The sequence below is a fragment of the Lampris incognitus genome, chromosome 5, assembly GCF_029633865.1.
Source record: "Lampris incognitus isolate fLamInc1 chromosome 5, fLamInc1.hap2, whole genome shotgun sequence".
Classification (NCBI taxonomy): domain Eukaryota; kingdom Metazoa; phylum Chordata; class Actinopteri; order Lampriformes; family Lampridae; genus Lampris; species Lampris incognitus.
The window spans coordinates 55,053,848-55,078,738 of record NC_079215.1 but is presented as its reverse complement, the minus strand read 5'-3'; the positions used below and the strand labels follow the sequence as shown (position 1 = coordinate 55,078,738).

The window sequence follows — 24,891 nt, the reverse complement described above, 5'->3', positions numbered from 1 at the left end:
GTAAGAAACTCGACTTGCTCAGCAGTATTTTAAGAGCTTTTATTTAAAAACAAGTATAAAAAAGATTGATATAAAACCCTGTAAACAAATTTTAACTGGAAAACTTAGCAGGAGCAAGAGTCGTCAGAACCAAATCATTACAAAAATGTCAGCGATTCCTCCCAACTGAAAGCAGAACTGTGCTGTGCTGTAATCAGAACGTTTGTCGCCAACCTTTAGTTCTGTTCCTGCTAATCCTTTCACACCACACTGCTTTTACCGCTGTGCAGACGAGGCGAGTGGGGAAAAAACAATTTAGTTTCAGAACATTCACATGCACTTCTCACCCCACAGATGTGCCAAGTACTAATGCAAAGAACTGACAACCACCGTACTGGTTTGCTCTGTTCACTGTTGTATAAGAAATATAAAAGCTCTAAGAATCACCAGCAGATATATGAACTTTATGCCAGTGGTGGAGGAGCTGCTGCCAGCTAAAAATCTCTCATCTCAGCCGGGAAAACAACCAGTTCTGCCGGCCTTCCTTCCGTCAGATGAGAACTGACGAGAACATGACCTCCACAGTGGGGACGGCTTGCAAAGTATTGATATTCCCCCGATCTGTTCCTTCCCTTCCAGTGCTGCAGACAGCCAGGAGGGCTGGGGAAATGGATTTCATGTTGGTTTCGGGTTTGTTGTAAAGGGAGGGGGGGGGGGAAGAGCTCAGTTTCAGTCGTTGTCAGACAACCCAAACAGCTCCACTAGCTCCTTGTCCTCTGGGTCGATGAGGTCAGCTGGCTTCTCCCCGCATTCGTTCTCAAGCTCATGGTCGGCGCCCAAAGAGAGGAGATACCTGCAGTAAACATATAATTGCGTATTGCTTAGCACAAGGGGCGTATCAAATGGTGCAGTTTGCCCCCGTGGGATATTTTAAAGTGAGTTCCTGCCATACTTGGGTGTCAGAAAGGTCAGCAGGGTGAGAGATGAAGGTAGATCCTCCAGCTTCTCTTACCTCTATGACGTAGGAGGATAGAGTAGCCAAGCTGGGGGCGTGTGCTGATGCGTTTGCCATATAAGTACTTGCCAAAGTGTGAACATGTGGCGTAACGTCATGCCTCCCCCCTACTGTCTGTAGTTTCATAGTCAAGATTGTCTACAGGGATACCAGGTGTGGACTCGAGTCACAAATTTGATGACTTGAGACTGGACAAAAACGGGGGGAAAGAAAGACTTGCAACTCGGGTTTGACTTCCAGTGACCTCACTTGGACTTGAGCCGTTTCACGCGATACCTTCTCCAAGCCCGAAGATAAAAGGCTTTTAAAAAGTCCCTTTATGCATGTCAATAATCCGGGTGAGAAAATCACAGAAAGTCCGAGTCAGTCCATCGGGGATACAACGTCTGCACGCGGCACGCCGGATAGTCGTGTGACCGTAGACTGCCACGCGCTTCACCGCCTAAATTGAGACTGATTGGTCATTTCTTAATTATGGGCGTAGATATGCGGACTGCACGCAGACAGATGTTCACATGCCCACATTTTATTATTTAATTAAACCGCAGCCCTTTGCAGTTATGTAATTGCACAGGGTGACGTCACGATTAGGATCAGATTAATCGTGCGGCACCAGTCTTGAGGCCTCAGACTTATGACTTGTTCTCCCCTTGCTGGACACTGTACCTGCGTAGTCAACGCTACCACAAAAAGTACTATCATAAGCTAGAATGCTGGTTGTGGCAGTCCAAGCCCAACTTTTCCCGGCCCACTGACCTTGTATGTTTGTTTGTTTTGTTTTTTTTATGTGGTATCGAAATACATTGGACAGGGTAGATGCTTACCGGGCAATGTGAGGGAAGCCGTCGCTGCAGGCCATGTGGAGAGGGGTCCACCCCTCCTCATCTCTCTGGTGGATGTCTGCTCCATACTGCACCAGCAGCTTCACACACTCCAGGTTCCCAGACAGGACCGCTTCATGGATAGCAGCCATACCTTCACACGCAGGGCAGTGAGTAATGCCATTAAGCACTGTTGAACAATTATAGTCTTATGGTGCCATTTGTTCACAGTCATGAATGCTCAGCAACAACGCTGCATGTTTTTGGAAACTATGAGTTGAAACGTCAAGGTACAACATGTAACTATGTTGTATTCTGAAATAAATAAGCAATTGGACCAACAAGATGGATACACTACATGTTCACAGATATCTGGCCTTTTCAAACACTTTCATATCAATCGTGTTTGGTGCGTTGTTTGTTGAGGTCTGTGAGTGACAGTTGTGTTGGGGGGGGGGGGCAAGTTGTCAGAAAACAGACCAGCTTAGCCGGCCTGTCTGTAGCACCATTAAATAAGTACCCTATCAATATTTGCTCACCACATGCTTCTGGTAAGCGCTGATATTACACATAGCATCTATAAAGCCCTGTTTGCATCAAAGACCAGGTTCTTTTCAGAGCCCCGATTCCATGGTGTCTTACCAGAGTTGTAGATGGTGTCCAGAGTGACTCTCTTGGCTCGGATGAAAAGCCCAATCCTTTCCAGCTCCCCCTGTCTCACGTAGTCCTGGAAAACCACGTCGTTGGGGAAATGGACATTCCGGACTGGTTTGAGAGAAGAGTGGTCCTTGTAGGTCGCTGTGTTAACCAAGGTCTTCAGTCCCATGGTCTTGGACACCGGGCACTGGGAGTACTTCATTCTCATCAACGGTCGGACTTTAGCTGTGAGGAAAAACTGGCAAATTCCAGCAACTGTTGGCCAAAGGTAAAGTTCAGTTTCCCCAAAGCTCTGCCTCGCTCTCTTCCTGTTAGTATCTATTCGAGAAGTCTCTCCTCTTCAGCAAAGTCTGTCGCTCAGCCTTTCTCTCAGCAGCTCTACGGTGTCTTCAGTGCGGCATCAGTGGGGCTAGCCCTCTGAAAGCCCGGGTCTCCGTCTGTACTCCAACATAACACTCTACTCGGCTATTTAAAGGCCCCGACACCTCACACGTCTCCCATTGGCTAGAATATGAAGATGAGTGTCCCTCCTTCTCGTCCGTCACCGGTCCCAGAGACAGCTCATATCTCCAGTCATCGGCTCATATCTCCAGCCATGACAGCAGTAACCTCAATTTCTGTTTTCACCTCCCATCCACAAATATCACACATTCAAGATGCATTACAGCTAGCGGCCCAGTATGTCTTGAAGGGGACCAGCCAGAGGGTCTGGCAGGAGCCTCCTGCTAAATACAAGGAAGCATGGCAATGCTGTGTGGTACGGGGACGTTGCTGCCAACAGTGTGAGGGTGGTGGTGGTAAAGCACCATGACGAAGCTTTTGAAAATAAAACAGCCCACATCGAACAAACCAGAAGGCAGCCGTTTACCGGGTAATGTGCTATGTATAGATATTTGGTTAACAGGATAGGCAATGACTCTTTCCAAATGACAATACAGGGTTCCCGCTCTTTTCTGGAGATCATTTTCCGGGACTTTTCCAGGGATGATCTGGCCGGGATGACAGGGGATCCCTAATATGTTCTCGTCTGAGGAAGTCTGATTGAAAAGACGTGCCGTCTGTGGCTATAACTTACCAATGAAATCATCTCTTACATGCTTAGACATGACAAATTGATCCTAGAGTAAATGCAGGTGAGAAATATGGGAAATATTCATTTTGGGGATCTCCGACAGATTGCCTAGTAGTTAATTCTGAGCTAAAGGAAACTAGAAGAATGTTTTTTCCAGGGCAACACATGATTTTCCAGGACATTTTAAGCTTATCTTTTATTTTCGACTGGAAAATTGGTCGGCTATTTTCCAGGAAACGTGGGAACCCTGCAATAGTTTTCTTTCCATCATCTCTGACAGGGTAGCAGATCTAAGTGCAAGGGTGGTCTGTATCCATCCATCCATCCATTACCTTAACCGCTTATCCTGCTCTCAGGGATGCTGGAGCCTATTCCAGAAGTCATTGGGCAGCAGGCGGGGAAACACCCAGGACAGGCCGCCAGGCCATGACATGACAGGGCCGACACACATATTCACACCTAGGGACAGTTTAGTACAGCCGATTCACCTGACCTACATGTCTTTGGACTGTGGGAGGAAACCGGAGCCCCCGGAGGAAACCCAAGCAGACATGGGGAGAACATGCAAACTCCACACAGAGGACGACCCGGGACGACCCACCAAGGTTGGACTACCCCGGGGCTTGAACCCAGGACCTTCTTGCTGTGAGGCGACCACGCTAACCACTGCGCCACCGTTGGGTCTGTATATTTGAGTCAATTTGTCATCGTCTCTCATCCAAAAATGAGATCCTGTCCCACAGAACTCGGCACCCGTTTACAACTCGCCTCCGAAGAGCTTCACGAAGTGACACTGGTGCGATAAGAGGGAGGGATTTTCAGGAAGCTACTTGGTTCAAAACTGATCCATTTGTTATTATCAGTCATTTATTTGTTCTTTCATTATTTGTCTGGGTAATACATTGTGACGTCACAGTTTAAGGCTGTTTGAGTTATTCATCTTAATCTGACTAGGCTGCTGAATACCCTAAAAGTGATCAAATGTGGAAATCGCATCACAGTTCTCCCTTGAACAACTGGAAAGTGGCATTCTGGCGTTTGGCATTCATTCATTTTAACATTGCCACACACACACACACACACACACACACACACACACACACACCAGAGTTCAGTACAAACCAATAAAGCTGAAAACACTTGTCAAAACAGATTTTGTTTATTTTTGGCCGCCATTTTTTTTTCCTACATCAAATTGAACATGATGGAATGCTTTGATAAAATTCTCCCCCACCCCTGTAAAGTTGTTAAACCACATTACTCTGCTCTGCTCAACCCTGACCATCCCTACCACACACACACACACACACACACACAAAAACAGCAGTACATTCATTACCCGGCACTGGGGGGAAAAAAAATATAGAATCACACATGGGGGACTTTCATTCAAGTCTCTCTCACACTCTCTCTCTTTCACACACACACACACTTGTGGGGATGGGCATGTTGTGTAGAGCAAAGCAGATAGGGGCAGTAGGGTAAGGGGACTGGGCTGTTCAGACATTTCCCTCCCCTCTTCGGACATACCGGGCACCTCTCTCAGACCATCCTGCCCCCCCCCCCCCCCCCCATTAACAAAAAGAAACCACTTCCCTTTAAAGTAACGACTTCTGCCTACCTCAGTAACCACGTTGAATCTCTTGACTGGCATGAACGCGGCGCGACTCGAGAACCGTCTCGGGCTCCGCAACACCCGTGGTCGGTCTGAGAGCGGTGCCCGAGGGCCATCCCTGGCCCAGCGGTGCCAACGGGGCTACAGCCGGGCACATGGTACAATAAAAGACCCCAAAAACAATTACAGATAAAAAAAAAAAAAATCTTGTGAAAATTAAATAAGGATTTTTGCCCTCTGAAAAAGTTTACCTTATCTTAAAAAAAAAAAAAGTCAGTAGCTGTGCTGAAAATAAGAGGAAATGCAGCTGTGAGAAACACACAAGTTGGAACGGAAATGAAGGCAATGAACTGACAGTAGAGCCAAAAACACTGGTTTCAGCTACAGGTTTTGCAGGTTAGCGCGGGGGGGGGGCACTTTGTGCTAAACTGGACTTACTCGGTTTGATTTTACAAAATAAGAATATTTATATATAGAATGGCCCCAAGTCACCTGAGAGATTAGTCCTCAACCACCACAGGGTAGGGATAAAAACATTGGCAGCCCCCCCCCTTACCCACAGATACAGGTTTTATACCGATAAGGTAGCCCATACCAAACAATAGCAGTTTTGGAGGGGTTGGGGGGGTCAGATTGGCCAGAAAATTGCAGAAGAAAACATTTTTGCAAATTGGGTTATCTCAATGCCATACATTTGGTTCAAAATATACAAGGCAAACTGCTGAACTTGGTGAAGGCATTGAGGTTTCCCATAGAGGTGGTGCACGATTCCACTGAGTTCCCCCAGGCGGGGCATGACATGTCCATCCTGGCCAGAAGTTAGGGCCTTGAAGAGGTGGCTGGCCAAAGGTCCCCGTCACACCATTGATGAACTGACAGGCTGGCTGGCTGACTGAGAAGCAGTTAAGGGGAAGAATTAGTGTTCACAGGACAGGGAAGGTCCATGGGAAGTTGGTGATGGTTACTGGTAGGAGGGGTTGGGGGCAGGGCTCATCTCGTTTCCTCCTTAACACCGATTACAACTCGTCATGTCCTTCCTCCCCATCAGAGTCCTCACTATCCGGCTCTTCCACTTCGTCAATATCCTAGGGGAGAGAAAGAGGGTAACATTAATACAAGAGAACGTGATGTGTAACTGCTACAACCTAAGAGCCTTCTGAGCTTTGCAGAGAACAGACGCAAATGCCGTGTAATTCATAAATTTTACTGAAATAATCCCAAATGTACTTGCAGTTAATTGAGCCTCATTCACAACCAAAAGCCTAGCATTTTCCTCATCTCATCTTCAGCCGCTTTTCTGGGGTCGGGTCACGGTGGCAGCAAGCTAAGTAGGCCACTCCAGATGTCCCTCTCCCCAGCAATGCCCTCCAGCTCCTCCTGGGAGATCCCAAGGTATTCCCAGGCCAGACTGGACATGTAGTCCCTCCAGCAAGTTCTGGGTCTATCCCGGGGTCTCCTCCCAGTTGGCCATACCCAGTACACCTCCAAAGGAAGGCGTCCAGGAGGCATCCTAATCAAATGCCCGAAACACCTCAACTGGCTCCTTTCGATGCAAAGGAGCAGCGGCTCTACTCCCAAGCTCCCTCCAGATGTCCGAGCTCCTCACCCTATCTCTAAGGCTGAGCCCAGACACCCTACGGAGGAAATTCATTTCAGCCGCTTGTATCTGTGATCTCACCCTTTCGGTCACTACCCAAAGCTCGTGACCACAGGTGAGGGTTGGAATGAGGATTGACTGGTAAATTGAGAGCTTTGCCTTCTGGCTCAACTCCCTCTTCACCACAATGGTCTGGTACAATGTCCGCATTACTGCTGATACTGCACCAATCCGTTTGCCAGTCTCCCGCTCCATCCTACCCTCACTCATGAACAAGACCCTGAGATACTTGAACTCCTTCACTTGGGGCAGCAACTCATGCCCAACCCGAAGGGAGCAATTCACCATTTTCCGGTAGAGAACCATGGCGTCAGACTTGGAGGTGCTGACTCACATCCCGGCCATTTCACACTCAGCTGCAAACCGCCCCAGTGCGCACCAGAGGTCGCGTTCTGATGAAGCCAGCAAAACCACATCATCTGCGAAGAGCAGAGACGCAGTTCTGAGGTTCCCAAAACGGACACACTCCTCACCTTGGCTACGCCTTGAGATCCTGTCCATGAAGCATTTTCCTGGGTTTTAAAATCCTGGGATCTTTGATAAGCCCCCCCCCCCTTTTCACACCAGTCCCAGCCATTTCCCAAAAAGTTCTTTCTCAAATCGCTGAAGTTTAATTGCATCAGACCTTCAATGGAAAAAAAAAAAGTTGGATTAGATCAGTGGTTCTCCATCAGGTCCTCAGGTACCACCAGTACCTGTTGTACGTTAATTACATTCACCTGTTGTTCCAGTTATTCCAGTCTCCAATCAGGGACATTTTAGACCTGGAGAAACAGGTGAAGGTAATGAACTAGCTGGTAGAACAGAAAACCAGCAAAACTTGGAACCGATTGAGAACCAGTGCATTAAATTATTCCATTGTGTTGCCATTTTTCATGTGTTGCCAGTATTTGCACAACATGTAGTTGGCTTTTGTTCTTGTTATTCCATCACCTCCAAACAGCAGATCCAAGGCTAAGGGCTAAGGAAAACTATTCAGTCACTAAAATGGGAAGCTGTGGGCTTTGCATATCCATCCGTCCATCTATCCATTATCCAAACCGCTTATCCTGCTCTCAGGGTCACGGGATGCTGGAGCCTATCCCAGCAGTCATTGGGCGGGCAGGTGGGGAGACACCCTGGACAGGCCGCCAGGCCATCATGCACACATTCACTCCTAGGGACAATTTAGTACGGCCAATTCCCTGAACTACATGTCTTTGGACTGTGGGAGGAAACCGGAGCACCTGGAGGAAACCCACGCAGACACGGGGAGAACATGCAAACTCCACACAGAGGACGACGCCCAAGGTTGGACAACCCCGGGGCTCAAACCCAGGACCTTCTTGCTGTGAGGCAGCCACACTAGCCACTGCACCACCGGCTTTACATATCCCTAATGCAGATATCATGTATTTTCATTTTGTTTAACACGAAACCTCAAGAGACCCATTCACACGGACATTATTGTCAAGGAAAATTCTGTGCAGATACCTAGAAAGATTGAAAGAAGTAAAAAAAATAATAAAAATTGTGATATTTTCATGGTGGCAAGTACCAGGAAAAGGTTTGGCCTTCCATCACAGAAAGTTGAACCAGTTCATCCGGACAGTCATCTAAGTGACCTCTTCAGTCTTAACTGACCGCAGGTATCCCCACCCTTATAAACAACATAGTGGCATAACGACCGAAACAAACGATCGGTTTCATATGCAAATTGCCGTGAGCATTACGAGTTTCAATGGCCATGTGTACTATTCACAGAGGATTTGTGAATTGTTGCAGTCACAGCATTGTAAAATGGCGACAGTTGTACTCTTAGCCCTCCCCACCCCTCAGTTCAGGGACGGTCATTCCCTAAGAGAGAACGACCATCCCTGAACCCGAGGGGTGGGGGAACCTAAAAGCTCTTTCACGTGCACTAGGCTAATCGTTTTCGATCACCTGTGGGCTGAAAAAAAGGGCCAAGTGAGGATGACTGCTACTGTTTACTTCAGAAACAGCAACACTGCACGTGTTGGAGCTATTAAAGACCTGGGTGTTAAAGGATTGGCCCTGTAAACAGCAACAGCAGCTGTGGCTGGCATTAGCAGACAACAGTCGGCCTTCGCTTTATTTAGACTTCTGAGAAAGGGGCGTGGCAGTGTGGAATAGAGACTGTCCAGACTAGCTGAAGCAATATCTCCAATGGTTACTGGATTTAGGCTGTGGTCTTAGTGCCTTACAAAGTGCCAGAGGTTGTCAAACTCCAGCATCAACACTGCCTCTGAAACCAAATGAGTACTTAAGCTATACCTAAAAGGAGGACGGGTAATTTCTTTTTGCATTCTATATTTGCACCCAAATATCCCCCAATCCATATGCCCGACTCAGAATCTAGAAGTTTACTTTTTGTCATAAAACATTTGCAGCCAAAGTCACTGCAAAGTTTCATATTTACAAAATAAACAAGTTGTGGCATCTTCAGGGCACCCTTATGATACTCGTGTCCAGATGCCAAAAAAACCACACCGCCCTCAATATTGGTGGTTTTTTCTTCTGTTTAGTGACAATGCTTCTATTGGCCACATGACCCTGCATCTTTAGGAACAAACGCCCACCACAGGTCACATACCTGTAGTAATTTGGCTGAAGCTAAATGGACATATCGACAAACAATGAAAATTAAGATCTTAGCTGACGGCAGCATGAGCCTGCAAAACATGAACCTTGAGATGGTTTCTCTTGAATGAGTGTACAGATTGGCTGGAGTCTCTCAAATATAAATAAAAAAATAAATATAATATAAATATATGTTATATGTAATATTCTATATATAACTATCATAATATAAATACATCTAATATAAATATATAAATAGAGTCTCTCAAATGAAGAGATGCTAAAACAACACGAGAAAACATTTCTTGAATCCTGGGTTCCGATGTTTTTCAAAATCACAAAACTAATTTTCCACGTGTATAATCTGTTCACCAAAAAATTTAGGCTTCAAAAAAGGGGAGGAACTTCCTGCCTGGGAATTTAACCTACTAATGGCTTTTGTTTAATTCATGTAGAAGGACAAACTGGTAAATCGTCCACAGAGCAAATAACGGGATTAAATGCCGACAGAAACACAGTTATTGAAATACGTTTTGGAGAATAAAAAAAACAAAAACTGAACAAGGGTCAAACTCAAAATGGCACTCAACTCTTTTCAGTGACCATTAAAAACACGAATCCATTCAGCAGCCTTTGAGGAACCCAGCAAGTGGGTTAATTCTAAGGTTACAGCCTAAAATCATCACCGGTTGGTCGCGTGCATCTATTTTGAGAAGCTTTCACCACGACACCAAATATCCACTTTAAAAGCACCAACCCTCTTTACAGATGTGAAAATGAAGGAACTAAATGGTGAAAAAGTTCACTCAGATCCAATCCTTCACTAGAACGACCAAGACAGTCATTATGGCCGTTCTGGATTTATAAAGTTTAATAACTTTGTGAAAACACAACACAACGAATTGTATTCTTACAAAGAATGTGTTCTCTGCATTTAACCCGTCCTATTGTATAAGAGCAGTGGGCAACTGCAGCACCCGGGGACCAACTCCAGTTCTTCTTTCCACTGCCTTGCTCAGGGGCACAGGCAGGAGTATGAACCCTAACATGCATGTCGTTTTGACGGTGGGAGGAAACCGGAGCACCCGGAGGAAACCCGAGCAAACTCCACACAGAAAGGACCTGGGACGGCCTGGGGTTCGAACCCAGGCCCTTCTTGCTGCAAGGCAACAGTACTAACCACTGGGCCACTGTGCCGCCTGACTGGATTTGTAGGCCGGAGATTTATTGCGCTGTCTGAACCATCAGCCTGTTGGAATGTAAACGTTTCTTTTTTCTCTTCGAAAAAATTGTAATGTGTCCTCGACAGAGGGCTTACTAAATCAAGATTTAACCTACATCAAGGTCATCCGTCTCCTCTCCTGCTGGTGCACCACCCTCCTTGCCACCACTCTCCAGGAACTTGGTGAAGCCTTCCAGTGTTCTCTCACCATTGTAGTCGATAACCTGTTGATAAGATGTTATGTCTAGTTAATGGCACATAAATCAGCTTTATGCAGAACCAAACCCCCACACAAATATACAGTTTAGATTTATATATAGAAATAGATATATAGTAATAGAGATCCACTTGTTACAAAATTCACCCCCTGCATTACCTGCCCCCTTTCACTGATCAATAACAAGATTCATAATGGGGCGAAAAAGGTGATTTATGCATTTACCCCCCCCCTCCTAAAAAAAATTGCCAATAACCTTTAAGGCTTGACAACCAAAGCGTTAGCACCAGTTATTTGGTGATCTAAAAACAGCGAGAACGTGAGAAGTCTGAAAAGGTATGATTGTTAAATGTCCAGACGTTAAAACAGGGTAGCCTTTGAGACTGTACTGAGGACAGTCATAGCGTTCCGCCTCCAAACCAAAATTATTTAATTTGACACGGCCTAATGATCTGACAACCAACATCTTGTGACCACTCATGCAGCTGCCGGCCGCCTTGGCTCCCTAGTGTTCTGCATGCTTGGTTTAAAAAGGGTAATGAGCTGAACCTCAGCCTTATGATGGAAGTAGCCCCAACACATAGCCCCCCAATTAGGTGTGCATTTTGGGTCCTATGCAGAGACCTCCCACGACTCCCAAAAAAACAAGAGTTGGCACAGGAACACCAGGGCAACAAAGAGGAATGCTGTGGGGGTGAGAAGGGGGGCATTCCAGGACTCCAAATAGGCATCAGTAAAGATCTAGATGGTGATCAAAACATTAACACAATGGTGGAGTAACTTAGCAGGCAGGCTCAGTTTTTGAAACGAGGTTGGCAATGCTAAATCAAGAGGTCCTAATGATAGGGGGGATCGTATGGCAATTACTTACGTAGATCAAAATACCCACTATCATCTTAATGTGCACCTTCAACAGCATGTAATGAAATCAGAGAAGCAAATATTGAACAGGAAGAAGAAAGACTGTGGGTCAACAGGGAAGATGAGCAGTCATAGATTAAAAGAAAGGAAAATCAAAAGATCCTATATGAGGTCATACCATGTGTCAAGACTTTGACCTCGACTCTAGTGAGGGCTTCTCTTCTAAAGGGAAGGCCTGCTCAGATGTCTGCCCAAGTTTGAAGTTACCAAGTTGGGAGTAGTGGACTCAATGTGGAAAATATTCCACTCTTTCCTGCAGGAGTGGTTAAGTCCTACAGAGGCTGTTTTCAGAGTCATGGGTCGATAACGCCACGGCAGAACACTCACCTTGTGCTCCTCTCCTGCAGGGAAGAACTTGAGTGTGGGGAAGCTGTGGACTTTTACTGCCTCAATCTCATTGGCTGTTGAGTCCATCTTAGCCACTACAACGTCAGCGCTGTCTTTGTATTTCTCCCCCAGCTTGTCCCAGATGGGGGCCAGCTGCTTGCAATGTCCACACCAGGGTGCATCTACAATGGGGCAAGAAAATATAAAAAGGCTAAGAGTGGGTGGAAATAAAGTTAACAAAATAAATGCATGCATATGGATTTTTAGATATGAAATTAAAAAAATAATAATAAAAAAAACACATGCAGTGTAAGATTCATTATCTCTCATCATCCGGCCTTTTCTGATAGCAATCTATTGGTTCTTCAAGATAGGATAGGAACAATTTGGTGTTCTGCAGCTCAGTTTAAAACAATTTAAAGTTTAGAAGCCATTTTATAATTACTTTTTTTCTTAATAAGTAATAGCCTTGGGCTGATAACTTCAAGAAATGTAGACTGTTAGATACACCAAATCTAAGAAGCTTAGACATCAGCCATCACATTGTTTGATATAGAAACAAAATACATCATCTCTACATATATGTAGAAATGATAAAGCTTCTTAAATGGCTAGAAGGCGGGGCTCATTGTATATTTTGTTTTCTTTTGGGAGGGGTAAATTGCCAATGTTCGGCATTGGCAATCCCCCGTTCTCCACCATTGCTGGTTGGGGAGTTTATAGACTTCCACGTGCATCCTCCGATACACATGGAGTCACTGACTGCTGCTTTTCACCTGCAAGTTTCTCCAGGGGAACAAGATGCATGTTGAGGCTCACACCATTTGCCCCAGATCCACCTGCAGCTGTACAGGTGCCCCACCAATGTGTAGGACTCACTCATTGCACGACAGAACCTGGGTAGCATTAAGCTCAGCAATGGAAAAATTCTTGATGGTTGTAAAATCAGATGTGGATTGCTTTAAATAAAATAGTCCAACAACTAGACTTAACCTGATGTTTTTGGCACGTTTAAAAGTGGCAGATTAATTTAATTAATGGGGATTGGCCAAAACGGCATGAACCTGCCCCTTGTATACCACCTCTTGGGTATCTGCAGAGGGCTGTGGAGGGGTAAAGAAAGAAAGGCCGAGACTGAAGTTTCAGACCCTCGAGATGGCCACTGCCAAAGCTTTTACCGATGAGGTGCGATCCAGCTAGGGGCCAGAAAATTATCGGCCCATTGAAAGGTCAGACAATTTACCCTAGCAACACCAGGATTTAAACAATCACGATTTTCTAATGGGAAGATCTGTAATGGCTCTCTGGTCATTCAGACAAACATGTACATGAAGACATTTTGAAGAGACAGGAGAAGGCTTCTTACAGAATTCTACAAAGACATTCTTGGCGGGATCGAAGACGACCTCCTCGAAGTTCTTGCCAACGAGAACCTTGACAGGGTTTTTGTCCCAGTCATCAGGGATGTCCTGGCTCATGAGGTGGGGCTGTTGGGAGAAGAGCTTGTTAATATACAGAAGTATTTTACACAGTGATGTCACATCTTCACTGTTAAGACCATGTAGCTATGTGATGAACTCATGGTACACATTTATTTAGGTCTACAACATGGCACAACTTTGCATTGATACCAAAGATAAAAAAGTTATTATTCCCTATAATTCCCTCGAACACTAAAAACACATGCACTCACAGTGCTGTGAGGCCCTCTGGCTAAATGCAACAACATCCAAATGATACCCATCCATCCATTATCCAAACCGTTTATCCTGCTCTCAGGGTCACGGGGATGCTGGAGCCTATCCCAGCAGTCATTGGGTGGCAGGTGAGGAGACACCCTGGACAGGCCGCCAGACAATCACAGCGCTGACACACACATTCACACCTAGGGACAATTTAGTACAGCCGATTCACCTGACCTACATGTCTTTGGACTGTGGGAGGAAACCAGAGCCCCCAGAGGAAACCCACACAGACACGGGGAGAACTTGTAAACTCCACGCAGAGGACGACCCGGGACGACCCCCAAGGTTGGACCCCGCGGTTCAAACCCAGGACCTTCTTGCTGTGAGGCGACCGCGCTAACCACTGTGCGAACGTGCCGCCCCTCTATTCATCTCTTAACACTTTGTCACAAATAGAGACATTTTTCATGTTGCTGATCAGCGTTTCTCCTCAAAATACTGTGGTGGGCCATCACAATAAGAACATTTTGATACTCTTCAAAAAAGACTTTTGCAATCAAGGCTTTTAGAACAACTGTTCACAGAATTAAGGTGTCGAATTCCTTCTCCGCTCCATGTAGTGAGTGCTTTGCCCCAGTCAACATCCACCTCTACTTAAGAGTTCACATGAACAGAAAATCATGAGCATGCGCAGTGCATCGTCACTGCAGTGCTGACAGAAAACGGCAGCAAATGAATAGTCAGGTAAAAGTTGAACTCCAAGTTTGAAGATATCCAAGTAAGTATAGCGTCACGTCAGACTCCGCCCATGATTGTTGCGTTACTGGCTAAATATTTAATATTGTGTCCAATTTAACAACAAATAAGCACACCTTCTGTAATATAGCTAAAATATCATCATCAATCGTGACAGTAATAGTAGTCCAGTGGTAGGGCAGAGTGGTGGAGAAGAAAAGGAGGCGAAGAAGGAGGTGTTCCTTTTGGCTAGAACTGCAAAATTGACAACTGCGGCAAATGTTTTTGTGCATAAAATTATCCATATCTTAGACGTAATCCGAGTCTGGGTGACATTTCATAACAGTCATTTCTAACTTGATTGTTTTGGATTTTGATCTTAAATCTAAATGTAGAAATGAGTCCAAGCCTTGTTCCACCACAGCAAGAATACAAAATAAATAAATGGGTAAATAGAAGAAACACTGTTGCAACCAATGTCGTAGGTTGGTACAAAGCTCGACTGGACAGCCTATGAGGAAAGCTAAAATCACTGCTACATCTGCTGGTGTCTTGCTACTGCTGAAACAGAACATCAACATTAGACATCAGCAGCTTGTCGCGTGAAAAGCAAATAAACGTTCAACTCTCACCTTGAGTTTGCCCTCAACGAAGAGCGTGCAGAACTGAGTGATGCTCTCAGCGGAGATCATGTCCTTTTCGGGCTTGTACTTGGTCATCTCATCCTCCAGAGTGATGAGACGGATGGCGGGACACTCCTCCTTTTTCAGGCCGAAAAATTCCAGGATACGCTGATTGTCGTCAACGTCGCTATCAATGAAGATGAAGAGGATCTGGGCCGCGTAGATGACGAAGAAGAAAGCGGTTAATATCGCTGTCCATATTCATTTTTAAGGAACTGTAACTTAAAAGTCCCTATAAATCTTTGTTTAAAATGACTGGGAATTGTGTGTGTAATGCACACCCAAAGGTGTCATGTGTTATGACTGATCTGAAATTGCGAACTAAAAAATTACAAATGGAAAGATGTGAATTTCAGAAAAAACTCAAATATTGCAATAAAGTTTACACGCTCGCATGAGGTGTTTTTCCAGATGATTCAACAAAGCAATATTTCGCAAAATTGAAATGGCAACATTTTTTAACTTTCAGTCACAGTGGCCAGTTTATAAAGAGCGACGGCTATGTGCTTCTCGGTTGGAACCGCTATGGCAGGCGCCACAAGGGGTCCTATTGCGTTCTGAAGTTTTGACTCAACAGGACCTCTGTAAAATCATTGCGGACAATGACCTCCCATAAATCCCCGATACGTGGCCGCTGCCAGGTATGAGGGGCTTGGTTTGCCTTTCTGCCATTGCGTACATTACATGCCTTCGATTAAACACTACCACGGCTATTGCAGCGCATGCAGTCAAAATCACCGTACCAACACTTATCAGGTCTTTGAGATCCACCCACCGCCATATTGCAAAAGGTGAAAACCCGGCTTTGTTTGCATAACATCACTCAGTGGAAACACAGACCATTCACAACTGTTACATCAACATAAAAAACAAAACAAAAAAAACCCCTTCCTATTTTGTGCAAAACTGCAATGGAAACCCGCCTAGTGTTTTTGAGCTCTCCACCCACCTGGCCCTTGAAGCCTTCTGCGGCCTTCTTGAACTGGTCCATTTTGTCCTGGAAGTCTGAAGCAGTCTTGGGTACAAACATAAGGATGTGGGACTTGATTTCTCCACCGAAGATTTTAGGGGCGGTCTGCAGAAACAGAAACACAATACTTGAATGTTTTTGTTGTTAAGAAGAGTTGGTAATACTTGAGATTTTCCTCTCCACATGCCCAGTGGAATCAGTGACTAGCAAACAAAACACTACTTTTATTCTTTTAGAATCCCAAAAGAAAGTTGAGAGGCACAGCTGGAATTCATGAACTGTTATTTTGTGGTGATGCAAACGTTGTGGGTGAGAGTGACAGGAAAAGCACATCACTAAAGATATATGGTACAATTGACCTGCACAGCCCTGATCAGTATTACCTGCTCGGTAAACTCAATGACCAACGGCAGTTGGTTGGCCTTGATGAAATCCAGGAGGTTTGCTTTGGTCAGCTCTCCATCAAAGGTATTGCGGCCCTCATCAAACTGCAGAGAACAAACATGGAAACCAGTGGATTAGCTTAGTTTAGGTGGGGTTGGAGGGCGAGCCAAGTTCATCCGCTAATAAGCATCCAGCCTGTCTATTCTGCCTGTGAACTCCAAACTTAACTTAGATTTAGAAAACAAAACAGGTAAAAGCCCCTGGTAACTCCCCATTGAAAGAACCAGCAGACTAAACAGAGTTTATTAGGTGTTAAGAATAGCAGGGCAGCCTTGCCAGGCAGCTCTTTTTGGCACACATAAGGAGAGAGGGAATAGGTGGGGGGCTTTGTGTACAGCCTGCCAGACTTAAACGTTGACCAAAACAGGTTGACGGACGAGATCAGGCAAGAGTCTCCGTGGACTATGATGTTCGCGGATGACATTGTGATCTGGAGTGAGAGTAGGGAGCAGGTTGAGGAGGAATGAAAGTCAGTAGGAGCAAGACAGAAAATATATGTGTGAACAAGAGGGAGGACAGTGGAATGGTAAGGATGCAAGGAGTAGAGGTGGCGAAGGTGGAGGAGTTTACATACATACTTGGGGTCAACTGTTTAAAGTAACGGGGAGTGCAAAAGAGAGTGCAGGCAGGGTGGAGAAGAGTGTCAGGACTGATTTGCGACAGAAGGGTACCAGCAAGAGTTAAAGGGAAGGTTTACAAGATAGTTGTGACTACCAGCTATGTTACATGGTTTGGAGACGGTGGCACTGACAAAAAAGACAGGAGGTGGAGGTGGCAGAGTTGAAGATGCTAAGATATTCATTTGGAGTGATGAAGAAGGGCAGGATTAGGAACGAGTATATTAGAGGGACAGCTAAGTTTGGACGGTTGGAGACAAAGTAAGAGAGGCAAGATTGAGATGGCTTCGACATGTGTGGAGGAGAGATGCTGGGTATATTGGGAGAAGGATGCTGAATACTGAGCTGCCAGGGAAGAGGAAAAGAGGAGGTTTATGGATGTGGTGAGAGAGGACATGCAGGTGGCTGGTGTGACAGAGGAAGACGCAGAAGACAGGAAGAGATGGAAACTGATGATCTACTGTGGCAACCCCTAACGGCAGCAGCTGAGAGTAATAGTAGATCAAAAGAATGACAAGAGCTGAAGAGTGAAAAGACGTAGTTTCTTGCAAAAGGATAACATTAAAATTCACTTGTCCATCTACTGCCCATAGCTAACAAGGCTGGTTAGAGGAACTACCATTGCCTGACACAGCTGTTCGCCTTGCAGGCATTTGCTTTACATTTTGAGTTAATCTTCTGGTCAAGTCTAGTAATTGGCAAAAATGCAATAAGTCTAGAAGAAATCAAAAGACCTTGTTGCTTACAGAAGTTCAAAGGGCCAAAATTAGCATCAGAGATCGGATACGCCATTAGATATGAGGTCAGCAAGATCGAATTACCTGAGACACGAGGGTCTACAAGTCATAAAGCACTGGTTTGTCTTCACTCTACACAAGTGGCCTCCTCTACGTGCCCACATTCACGTCAGGCTGTATGGGTTGCTTGCAAAGTAACTGAAAGTCGGCAGGGCTCCGAATGATTCAGAATACATTTTCACTCAAAATGACAACATATGCCAACAGTGGCTAGAAGAGTGCACATGCTCGTTCAGAAAGCCAATTCTTTCACTGTCACCAGTCAATCATAACATTCTAAAGTAGGTTTGAAGTTGTCATTTACTGTATGCACTGATGAGACCCTTGTTTCACGGTTTAAATCCCCGCTGTTGGTTCTTCCCACCCCCATTTCAACTGAGGAACTCAAGTGAACCCGCAGAAGTTAAAGTTACCTTCTTGAAAAGTACAACGCCATCCTGGGCCATCTCAAACTTTGAGTATACAGCATCCTCCGAAGTCATGCCAAAGGGAATGTCATCTATAGCTTCAGCAGCTTTCTGGAAAGCCTTGGCACCATCAGACCCGGCATCCTGGAACAAACATTTTTAACAAAATGCATGCCATTAGTAAGGGTTTATTAAGCGTAAAGTGCAGAATAGCTTTGAGAGGCTTTTAAGACCAACTATGTAATCACCGTATCTAATCAAATCTTCAAACTTAACAGTTCCAGCCATTAATTTTTTTGTAAAATGGGTAGAAGGAAACTTTTAAATCAGGTAATAAACAAATTAATTAATAAATACAAATGAAAAAAAAAAAACAGCTACTCGTGATGCACAGGTCGACCTGCAGGTTGGGCGGGTAAGCTTACTAGAAAATATCCCAGGTTCAGGCGGGCGGGTCAAAGTGACAAAGCAGTGCTCTAGAAATATTGCGTGCAACAGGCTGAGCGTTACTAGTCTCTCTCTCTGTGTGTGTGCATGAGTGTTTTTAGAGTGTTGAGGCTTCACCTATGATTTTCTTCCCCTAAGTGGGTATCTGTAGCTTTTGTTTACACTGCCAAATCTCTCTCTGGTCAGAAAGAAGAGGCTTGTGCATGCACGTGTGCAAGAGAGAGAAAGAAAGAGAGACAGTTCATGTCTGTAATTTACTTGTTTTGCTGCTATTCAACAATAAAGAACGTGTAGAAAAATTCTTCTGTTTATTTAGTAGCCTAGACCCAGACACCATTAGGCTATGATACAATATCAATTAGGTGGACACAATTAGGCGATGACACAATGCCTTGCAATCAACGTATTCTGCTGGACAAAGAGCCCAGAAACAAAACAGTGCAACACTGCTCACTTTGCTGGAGCCCAGGCTAAATTTGGAGGTTTGCGGGTCAGGCGGGTGTGGGTTTTAAAAAAAAAAAACCTGATCCGCGCATCCCTGTTACCTACCCAACTTAAGAGTTGTAGTACACCTGTGGAAGGACAATATCTCACCTTGAAGAAGCCAATAATCGTAACTTCATTGTCAGCAATCAACGTTTCTGCCTGGCTGACGTCTGCTAGGGTGGCAACAGCTGGGCCTGTGCGCTTTTTCAGCCAGTTAATGAAGTCATCTGCCTGCCTGCCAGCTGCAAGTTACCAGAGACACATGTTGAGTAACTTTGCTGCTATAGACCACCGGCTCAAGACTAGCTGTTAAGTGATCAAACATAACACAGTAGTTAAAACCGATGTTTAGATTTGGAATCACTGCAGATAGCAATGACAAACCCCAATGCAAAATAAAACCTGAGGTAGCACACACACACACACACACACACACACACACACACGGCTCATCTTTAGTGGTAGCATGTACATCTAAGGGCCCACTATGACGGTAGACTGTGCCATTTAGCAGGGCGCTGAACCCTGTTAACAGCTGCTTGGGGGGCACCATAACTTAGGTGACCCTGTCTGTACTGTCTTTATGGGTGCATGTGTAAAACCGTGTTTGAGCTTTCCGTGTCCCTCACTCCTGAATTAACAAATGCCAGTTGTGCGCGTGGGTGTGTGTGTGTGTGTATATATATATAAATAAATATAAATGGCATTTAAAAGTAGTTCTTGGTTAGATGTTACAGATTTAAGTGTTTGAACGGGGCAAATGTCACGTAGTGCTGACTCACAGTTGGCCAATGCAGCTAGGGCTAACCACAGCTCAAACGATGACTTATGAGAACAGACAGGTGAGTTCGGTAAATGTACACTACCCTTAGCGTGGTCAGTTTCAAGTCACAAGGATAACTGTTAGAACAGGTAAGGCTGGTTATGCAGGTCAATCAAAAAAAAAAAATATGCAAATCCATGAAAGATAAACAGGTTCTGGGCCAAAAAACATGCCAGGTAAAGCACAACAGAAGAGCTGCATACAAGCAAGCCCCCTGGTAAAAGGGGGCCATTGCGGTAGTGACGTTTCAAGCACGTAGCTCTTCCTTGAGCTTTTTTTGTTCACTTGATGAATAATTAAAAAGCAATCCATAATGAAATCATAATTAATTAAAAGTCTGTCGACTAACTTAAGTCATTTCAGCGCCACCGGCATGTTAGAAAACAGAGCCAATGATGCAAGACGGCAGCAACTCCACTGCGGACCACTTAAAACCAGACAGCCGGCCAAGTGATGTCCACCTGTGGTCCTGTTGTTAAATGCAATACTTTTAGCCCTAAGCAGGAGTAGGAGAGTAGAAAGCACTGGAAACCAGGCAATCCTCGTCACGTAAACCTTCCAAAAAAGGCTCCCTCTTTTTTTTTTTCTCTCTCCACCCTCTCTCCGCTCAGACTTAAGTTCAGTCTCCGGGGAGAAGAGGGAACGTGAGTAACAGCACATCCAACAGCCAGGCTGGGCAGAGGGCATAGTAAGAATGTGTAGAGGCCCCGCCCACATTTCATCATAGTCACATGGGTCTGAATTGACAATCTCACTGGCGGAGCAACTACTGCGCCTATGCGAATCACTTTACCAGGAAAAAGTAAGCCAAAAGGGTTTGGGCAAGGTAGTCTAACAGGAAAAAAATGACAAAAGGTTTTACCTGATTAAATAAATAAACCACTAAGGGTCTTTCCAGCGCTAAAAATTGGATTCAAAAAATGTCAAATTTGATACTTTATGTACTGATTTGACAGACTCTTGAATATTCATCTTGAAGAGCTTAAAACTTTTAATATTTATTTACCCTACTGATGTAAGTAGAAGTAAATCAAAAACAAGTGTGGCGGCAAACACCCTACAAACCAGTAGAGACAAGACATAGGCACCACTTATAGCCACCAACATCCTTTGGTTTTGGGTTTGAATTAATTTCTCACATTCAGCCCCCTCCTCCCCACCCTTCAATCCAGACCAACATCTATTCTGATTAAAAAGGGGGGGGGGGATAAGACACATCTCACCAGAGTACTCTTTAGGGGATTCCTTTTCTCCCCCTTTAAAGAACTTGATGGTGGGGTATCCCCGGACGCCGTACTCCTGGGCTAGTTCTGTCTCCTCGGTGGCATCAACCTTAGCCAGGCGGATCTCAGACCCCTCTGCCTTCAGCATGCCAGCAGCCTTGGCATACTCAGGGGCCAGTGCCTTACAGTGACCACACCACGGGGCATCTAAAGAGAAAGAGAGAAGACAACACACAAAAATTTTAACATCAGAGAATAGAAGTTGGGTTTGACGTTGCCTGGGTAAGCGAGAAAGTCAGACGCTCATTGTAAATGTATTCCATTCAAACAAAGAATGAGAATATAATGAGATTGTAAAGCCCTCGGGGACCCGGTTGTGATTTAGGGCTATACAAATAAGTCTGACTTGACCAGAGCTGGTTTGTTAGTGGTGTAAATCCCGAAAGCACACGAGGGTGAATATTCAATGAAGACATGGGTGTGTTTAAATGAAGCCAAGTAATAAATGGCGAGCTCCATGGTTCGTGTAACTTTCACAGAACAAGCCATTTCATAATGACCTCGCAAGGATTAAGATGCACAGAGAACCTGCAAGGGCTATGGACACACCAACATGTTTAAAGAGCATAGGCATGTTTTTGATAATTAGGGTGGTAGGTTGGGGGCAGTTATCGGATGCAAGCAATGATGGAAAGCTACACAAATATGAGCCAAGTAAGCAGAAATAATTCAAATGATTTACTGCCATCAAATCTATGGTGGAGTTGGGCACAACACGTTAATTGCTTGGGGCCAACGCTTCCCTGTTCCTCCGACATCACAAACTTTTGGTCAAGTACACGTCGACCTAGCGCCTCATCCAACCAACCCCCAGCCACGTCCCGCCCCGCCCGCTGAGAAACAAAGACTTTGACCCGCCCCTATTGCGGTCACTGGAGAAGGCTACTCAAAGACGAGTCTAACTGGTCCGCGGGCTTGTCATTCAACCTGTGACTGGGTCAACAGTTTGACAAGAGTTGTCGGGGGGGGGGGGCCGGAGGCCTGTAGGCTACCAACAAAAACTGCCCCCCCCCCCCCATCAAATGAAATCACAAAAGAAAAAGCTCCAAGAGAGGAGGATAATATTTGGACCAGATTTAGATTAGAGCGTAATAAACGCTGTAGATTACACATCCCCCGGCGTGAGCTGTAAATTTGAAGGGAAATAAAAGTAAGCAAAAAACGAACCCCCCCCCCCTAAGACGGATAAGGAAACCACACCGGTCAAGCGAGGCACGCGCCGTGCACACGCGCCGAGGGCACGTTTCATCACACCTTATTTGGGGGGGGAAGGTACTTTCCGCACCGGCGACTGGAGTCTAGACGCAAATTAGGACGTCTTGGCGTGATCGTGGGAGCCCGAATGCACACAACACCTCCAGTGTGCAAACCAAGCGTGGCCTCGACATACTGGCCCGCAGTTGCGGGGGGGGGGTGGTGGGGGGCCAAGTAATGCAGCAGAAGAAGAAGCGTGGCCAACGCCAAATCAACAGGACGCAGCTGAAGGCAGGACCGCATAGCGTAGTGGCCCATTCAGCACCGATTATGCACCGTGATGCACAAAAGGCGAGTCGATCGTGTCTAAGCCGCAGACAGGGCCGTGGCGAACCCCACGCTAGGCAGCCTGCTTCGTGGCCAGGGCACGTTTTCTCGAACAAGCTCGACTAGGGGACGCGTGTCGCCCGGGAGGTTACACACAAGACGCCGAGGCGAGCAAACTCTTCCGCCGTAGAGGCGCTGCTGCTGAAGGGGGGAGCGATCGCTCCGACGCAAACCCGCCCAGCAGCGACTTTAAAGAGGTCTTTAAAATGTGAACAAGAGCCGTTCGAGCTGACGAGCCGACCAAGCTCGCCGCCGGGGCGGAATAGGCGACATAAAGCCAGACACTCACAGAACTCGACCAGGATACTGGGGTGGGCTGCCAGCGCCTCGTCGAAGTTACTTTTCTTCAGCACCAGGACGTCTTCCTCCTCCGCGATCTCAGCCCTGCTGGCCACGGCCAGCGTGCAGACGACGAAAAACTTCAGCATGGTCTCCGTTAGAAGGAGTCCCGAACGAAGAATTGATAAGCGCGGTCGTTGCTCTCGCTGGAAACCTGGCCTCTCTGCTCGGCGTCCCCCTTATTTTCGGCAGCGAAAGGAAGGCGTCTTGTGTTTTGTGTCTACCGCTACTAACGTGGCATTGCGCGCAGCAACCAGAAGGGCTGGCCGTTGTGCGCAGGCGCATTTAAGAGGTGGGGAAAGCAGTTCGTGTTGAAATGTGACTGGACCGCGCGGCTCGGCGCACCCGGAAGTGAATACACAGGCGACTACGCACACGCAACCTCGGCCCGGGTTCATTCAGAAACTTTCGCGCAAGAGTGGCGCCCGGGAAATACGGAAGTTCCCAGGGTCGTGCTTTGGGGCCGTTTTGAAAAGCTTAATTGTGCAATATGTATTGAAAGCGTCTTACTTTGAAGCATCTAATCTTCAGTAGGTTTAAAGTCTATCCGGCAGCCCGAAGCAATATGGCTGAAAGTGCGCAAGCTCTAACCCCAATTTCAGTCAGTGTCCCCAATTATGCAATTTCAAAAGCAAAATGTACTACCGGTTCAAAAAACGTGACATCTGTGCTGACAGAACTGACTGATATTATGAAGGTGAAGTCGTGCCATTGCTCTAAAATCTCTAAAACGCTCTAAAAGAATTAAAATCAATGTTTCCCCCCAAAAAACTTTTTTACAACAGAGCAGAGAGAGAGAGACAGAGAGAGACAGAGAGGGAGACAGAGAGACAGAGAGAGACAGAGAGGGAGACAGAGAGGGAGACAGAGAGGGACAGAGAGAGACAGAGAGAGAGAAAACAACTTTGTACTGACCAAGGGAGTTCAAAGTCCACTCGTTTTAAGTCCTCTCAGAGTTCAGATAAAATGTACTTTCTTTAAGATATCAAAGGTCTTTATCGTTTCTTTGTTCTTCACCTTTTCAATGAAGGTGCCATACTGCGGGAGTTCAACAACAAATCGATGAAAACAGGGTTTGGAGTCGGACCATTTAGATTTGTGGATGTGGAATTTACCAAGACTCTTATCAAAAGCCGAGTTACCTTTATAGTTAATATTGGTGTCCGTCCCATAAAACACAAAATGTAGCGTCACATCAAATGCATTAATCTGTACATTAGTTCCCATTTTTCAATTTATAAAGTCTTGCATATCAGTCCAAAATAACTTTGAATGGGCACAGTGAAAAAACAAATGAAATATAGTTTCTCTATCTGAATTACAAAAAAAAAACTCCACACAGGTATATTCCATATTTAGCTCAGATCTTTCCAGGACTTCTTTAGCAGGGTAAGTTCTTTGTAGGCTCTTGAAAGATACTTCTTTCACTTTGTTATTGATACAATAATTGTTTAGAATACAACAACTGTAAATCCCTCATGATAGAAGACCAAAAGAATCTTGTTGCAGGA

At 45.5% G+C, this 24,891-nt stretch overlaps 2 protein-coding genes across 3 annotated transcripts; both read right to left on the bottom strand.

The window, feature by feature from the left end:
- Positions 1-28: 28 nt before the first annotated feature.
- Positions 29-3,464, bottom strand: ppp1r27b (protein phosphatase 1, regulatory subunit 27b). 2 transcript variants are annotated; one of them, XM_056279670.1, is made up of 3 exons: positions 2,458-3,464; positions 1,819-2,005; positions 29-832 (listed from the first exon to the last, which is right to left on the bottom strand). In XM_056279670.1, the coding sequence occupies exons 1-3, from the start codon at positions 2,678-2,680 to the stop codon at positions 709-711; spliced, it is 534 nt and encodes a 177-aa protein (XP_056135645.1). In that variant the 5' UTR covers positions 2,681-3,464; the 3' UTR covers positions 29-708. The 2 variants fall into 2 exon arrangements, with proteins under 2 accessions (XP_056135645.1, XP_056135646.1); XM_056279671.1 differs by having other exon boundaries at positions 1,819-1,969.
- A 1,220-nt stretch (positions 3,465-4,684) lies between these two features.
- p4hb (prolyl 4-hydroxylase, beta polypeptide) lies at positions 4,685-23,635 on the bottom strand. Its single transcript, XM_056279698.1, has 11 exons — positions 23,331-23,635; positions 21,401-21,607; positions 19,463-19,596; positions 18,428-18,565; positions 16,540-16,644; positions 16,136-16,261; positions 15,136-15,336; positions 13,450-13,570; positions 12,084-12,265; positions 10,735-10,842; positions 4,685-6,244 (listed from the first exon to the last, which is right to left on the bottom strand). The coding sequence occupies exons 1-11, from the start codon at positions 23,467-23,469 to the stop codon at positions 6,176-6,178; spliced, it is 1,530 nt and encodes a 509-aa protein (XP_056135673.1). The 5' UTR covers positions 23,470-23,635; the 3' UTR covers positions 4,685-6,175.
- Positions 23,636-24,891: the final 1,256 nt, after the last annotated feature.

Coding starts and splice junctions, on each gene's coding strand:
- p4hb (XM_056279698.1), bottom strand. CDS start 23,469: ATGCTGAAGTTTTTCGTCGTCTGCACGCTGGCCGTGGCCAGCAGGGCT. Junction 19,597..21,400: donor ATCCCCTAAAGAGTACTCTG/GTGAGATGTGTC, acceptor GGTAACTTGCAG/CTGGCAGGCAGGCAGATGAC. Junction 6,245..10,734: donor AGGAGACGGATGACCTTGAT/GTAGGTTAAATC, acceptor TCTCTCCCCTAG/GATATTGACGAAGTGGAAGA.
- ppp1r27b (XM_056279670.1), bottom strand. CDS start 2,680: ATGAGAATGAAGTACTCCCAGTGCCCGGTGTCCAAGACCATGGGACTG. Junction 2,006..2,457: donor GGACACCATCTACAACTCTG/GTAAGACACCAT, acceptor ATTGTTCAACAG/TGCTTAATGGCATTACTCAC. Junction 833..1,818: donor GGCTTCCCTCACATTGCCCG/GTAAGCATCTAC, acceptor TGTTTACTGCAG/GTATCTCCTCTCTTTGGGCG.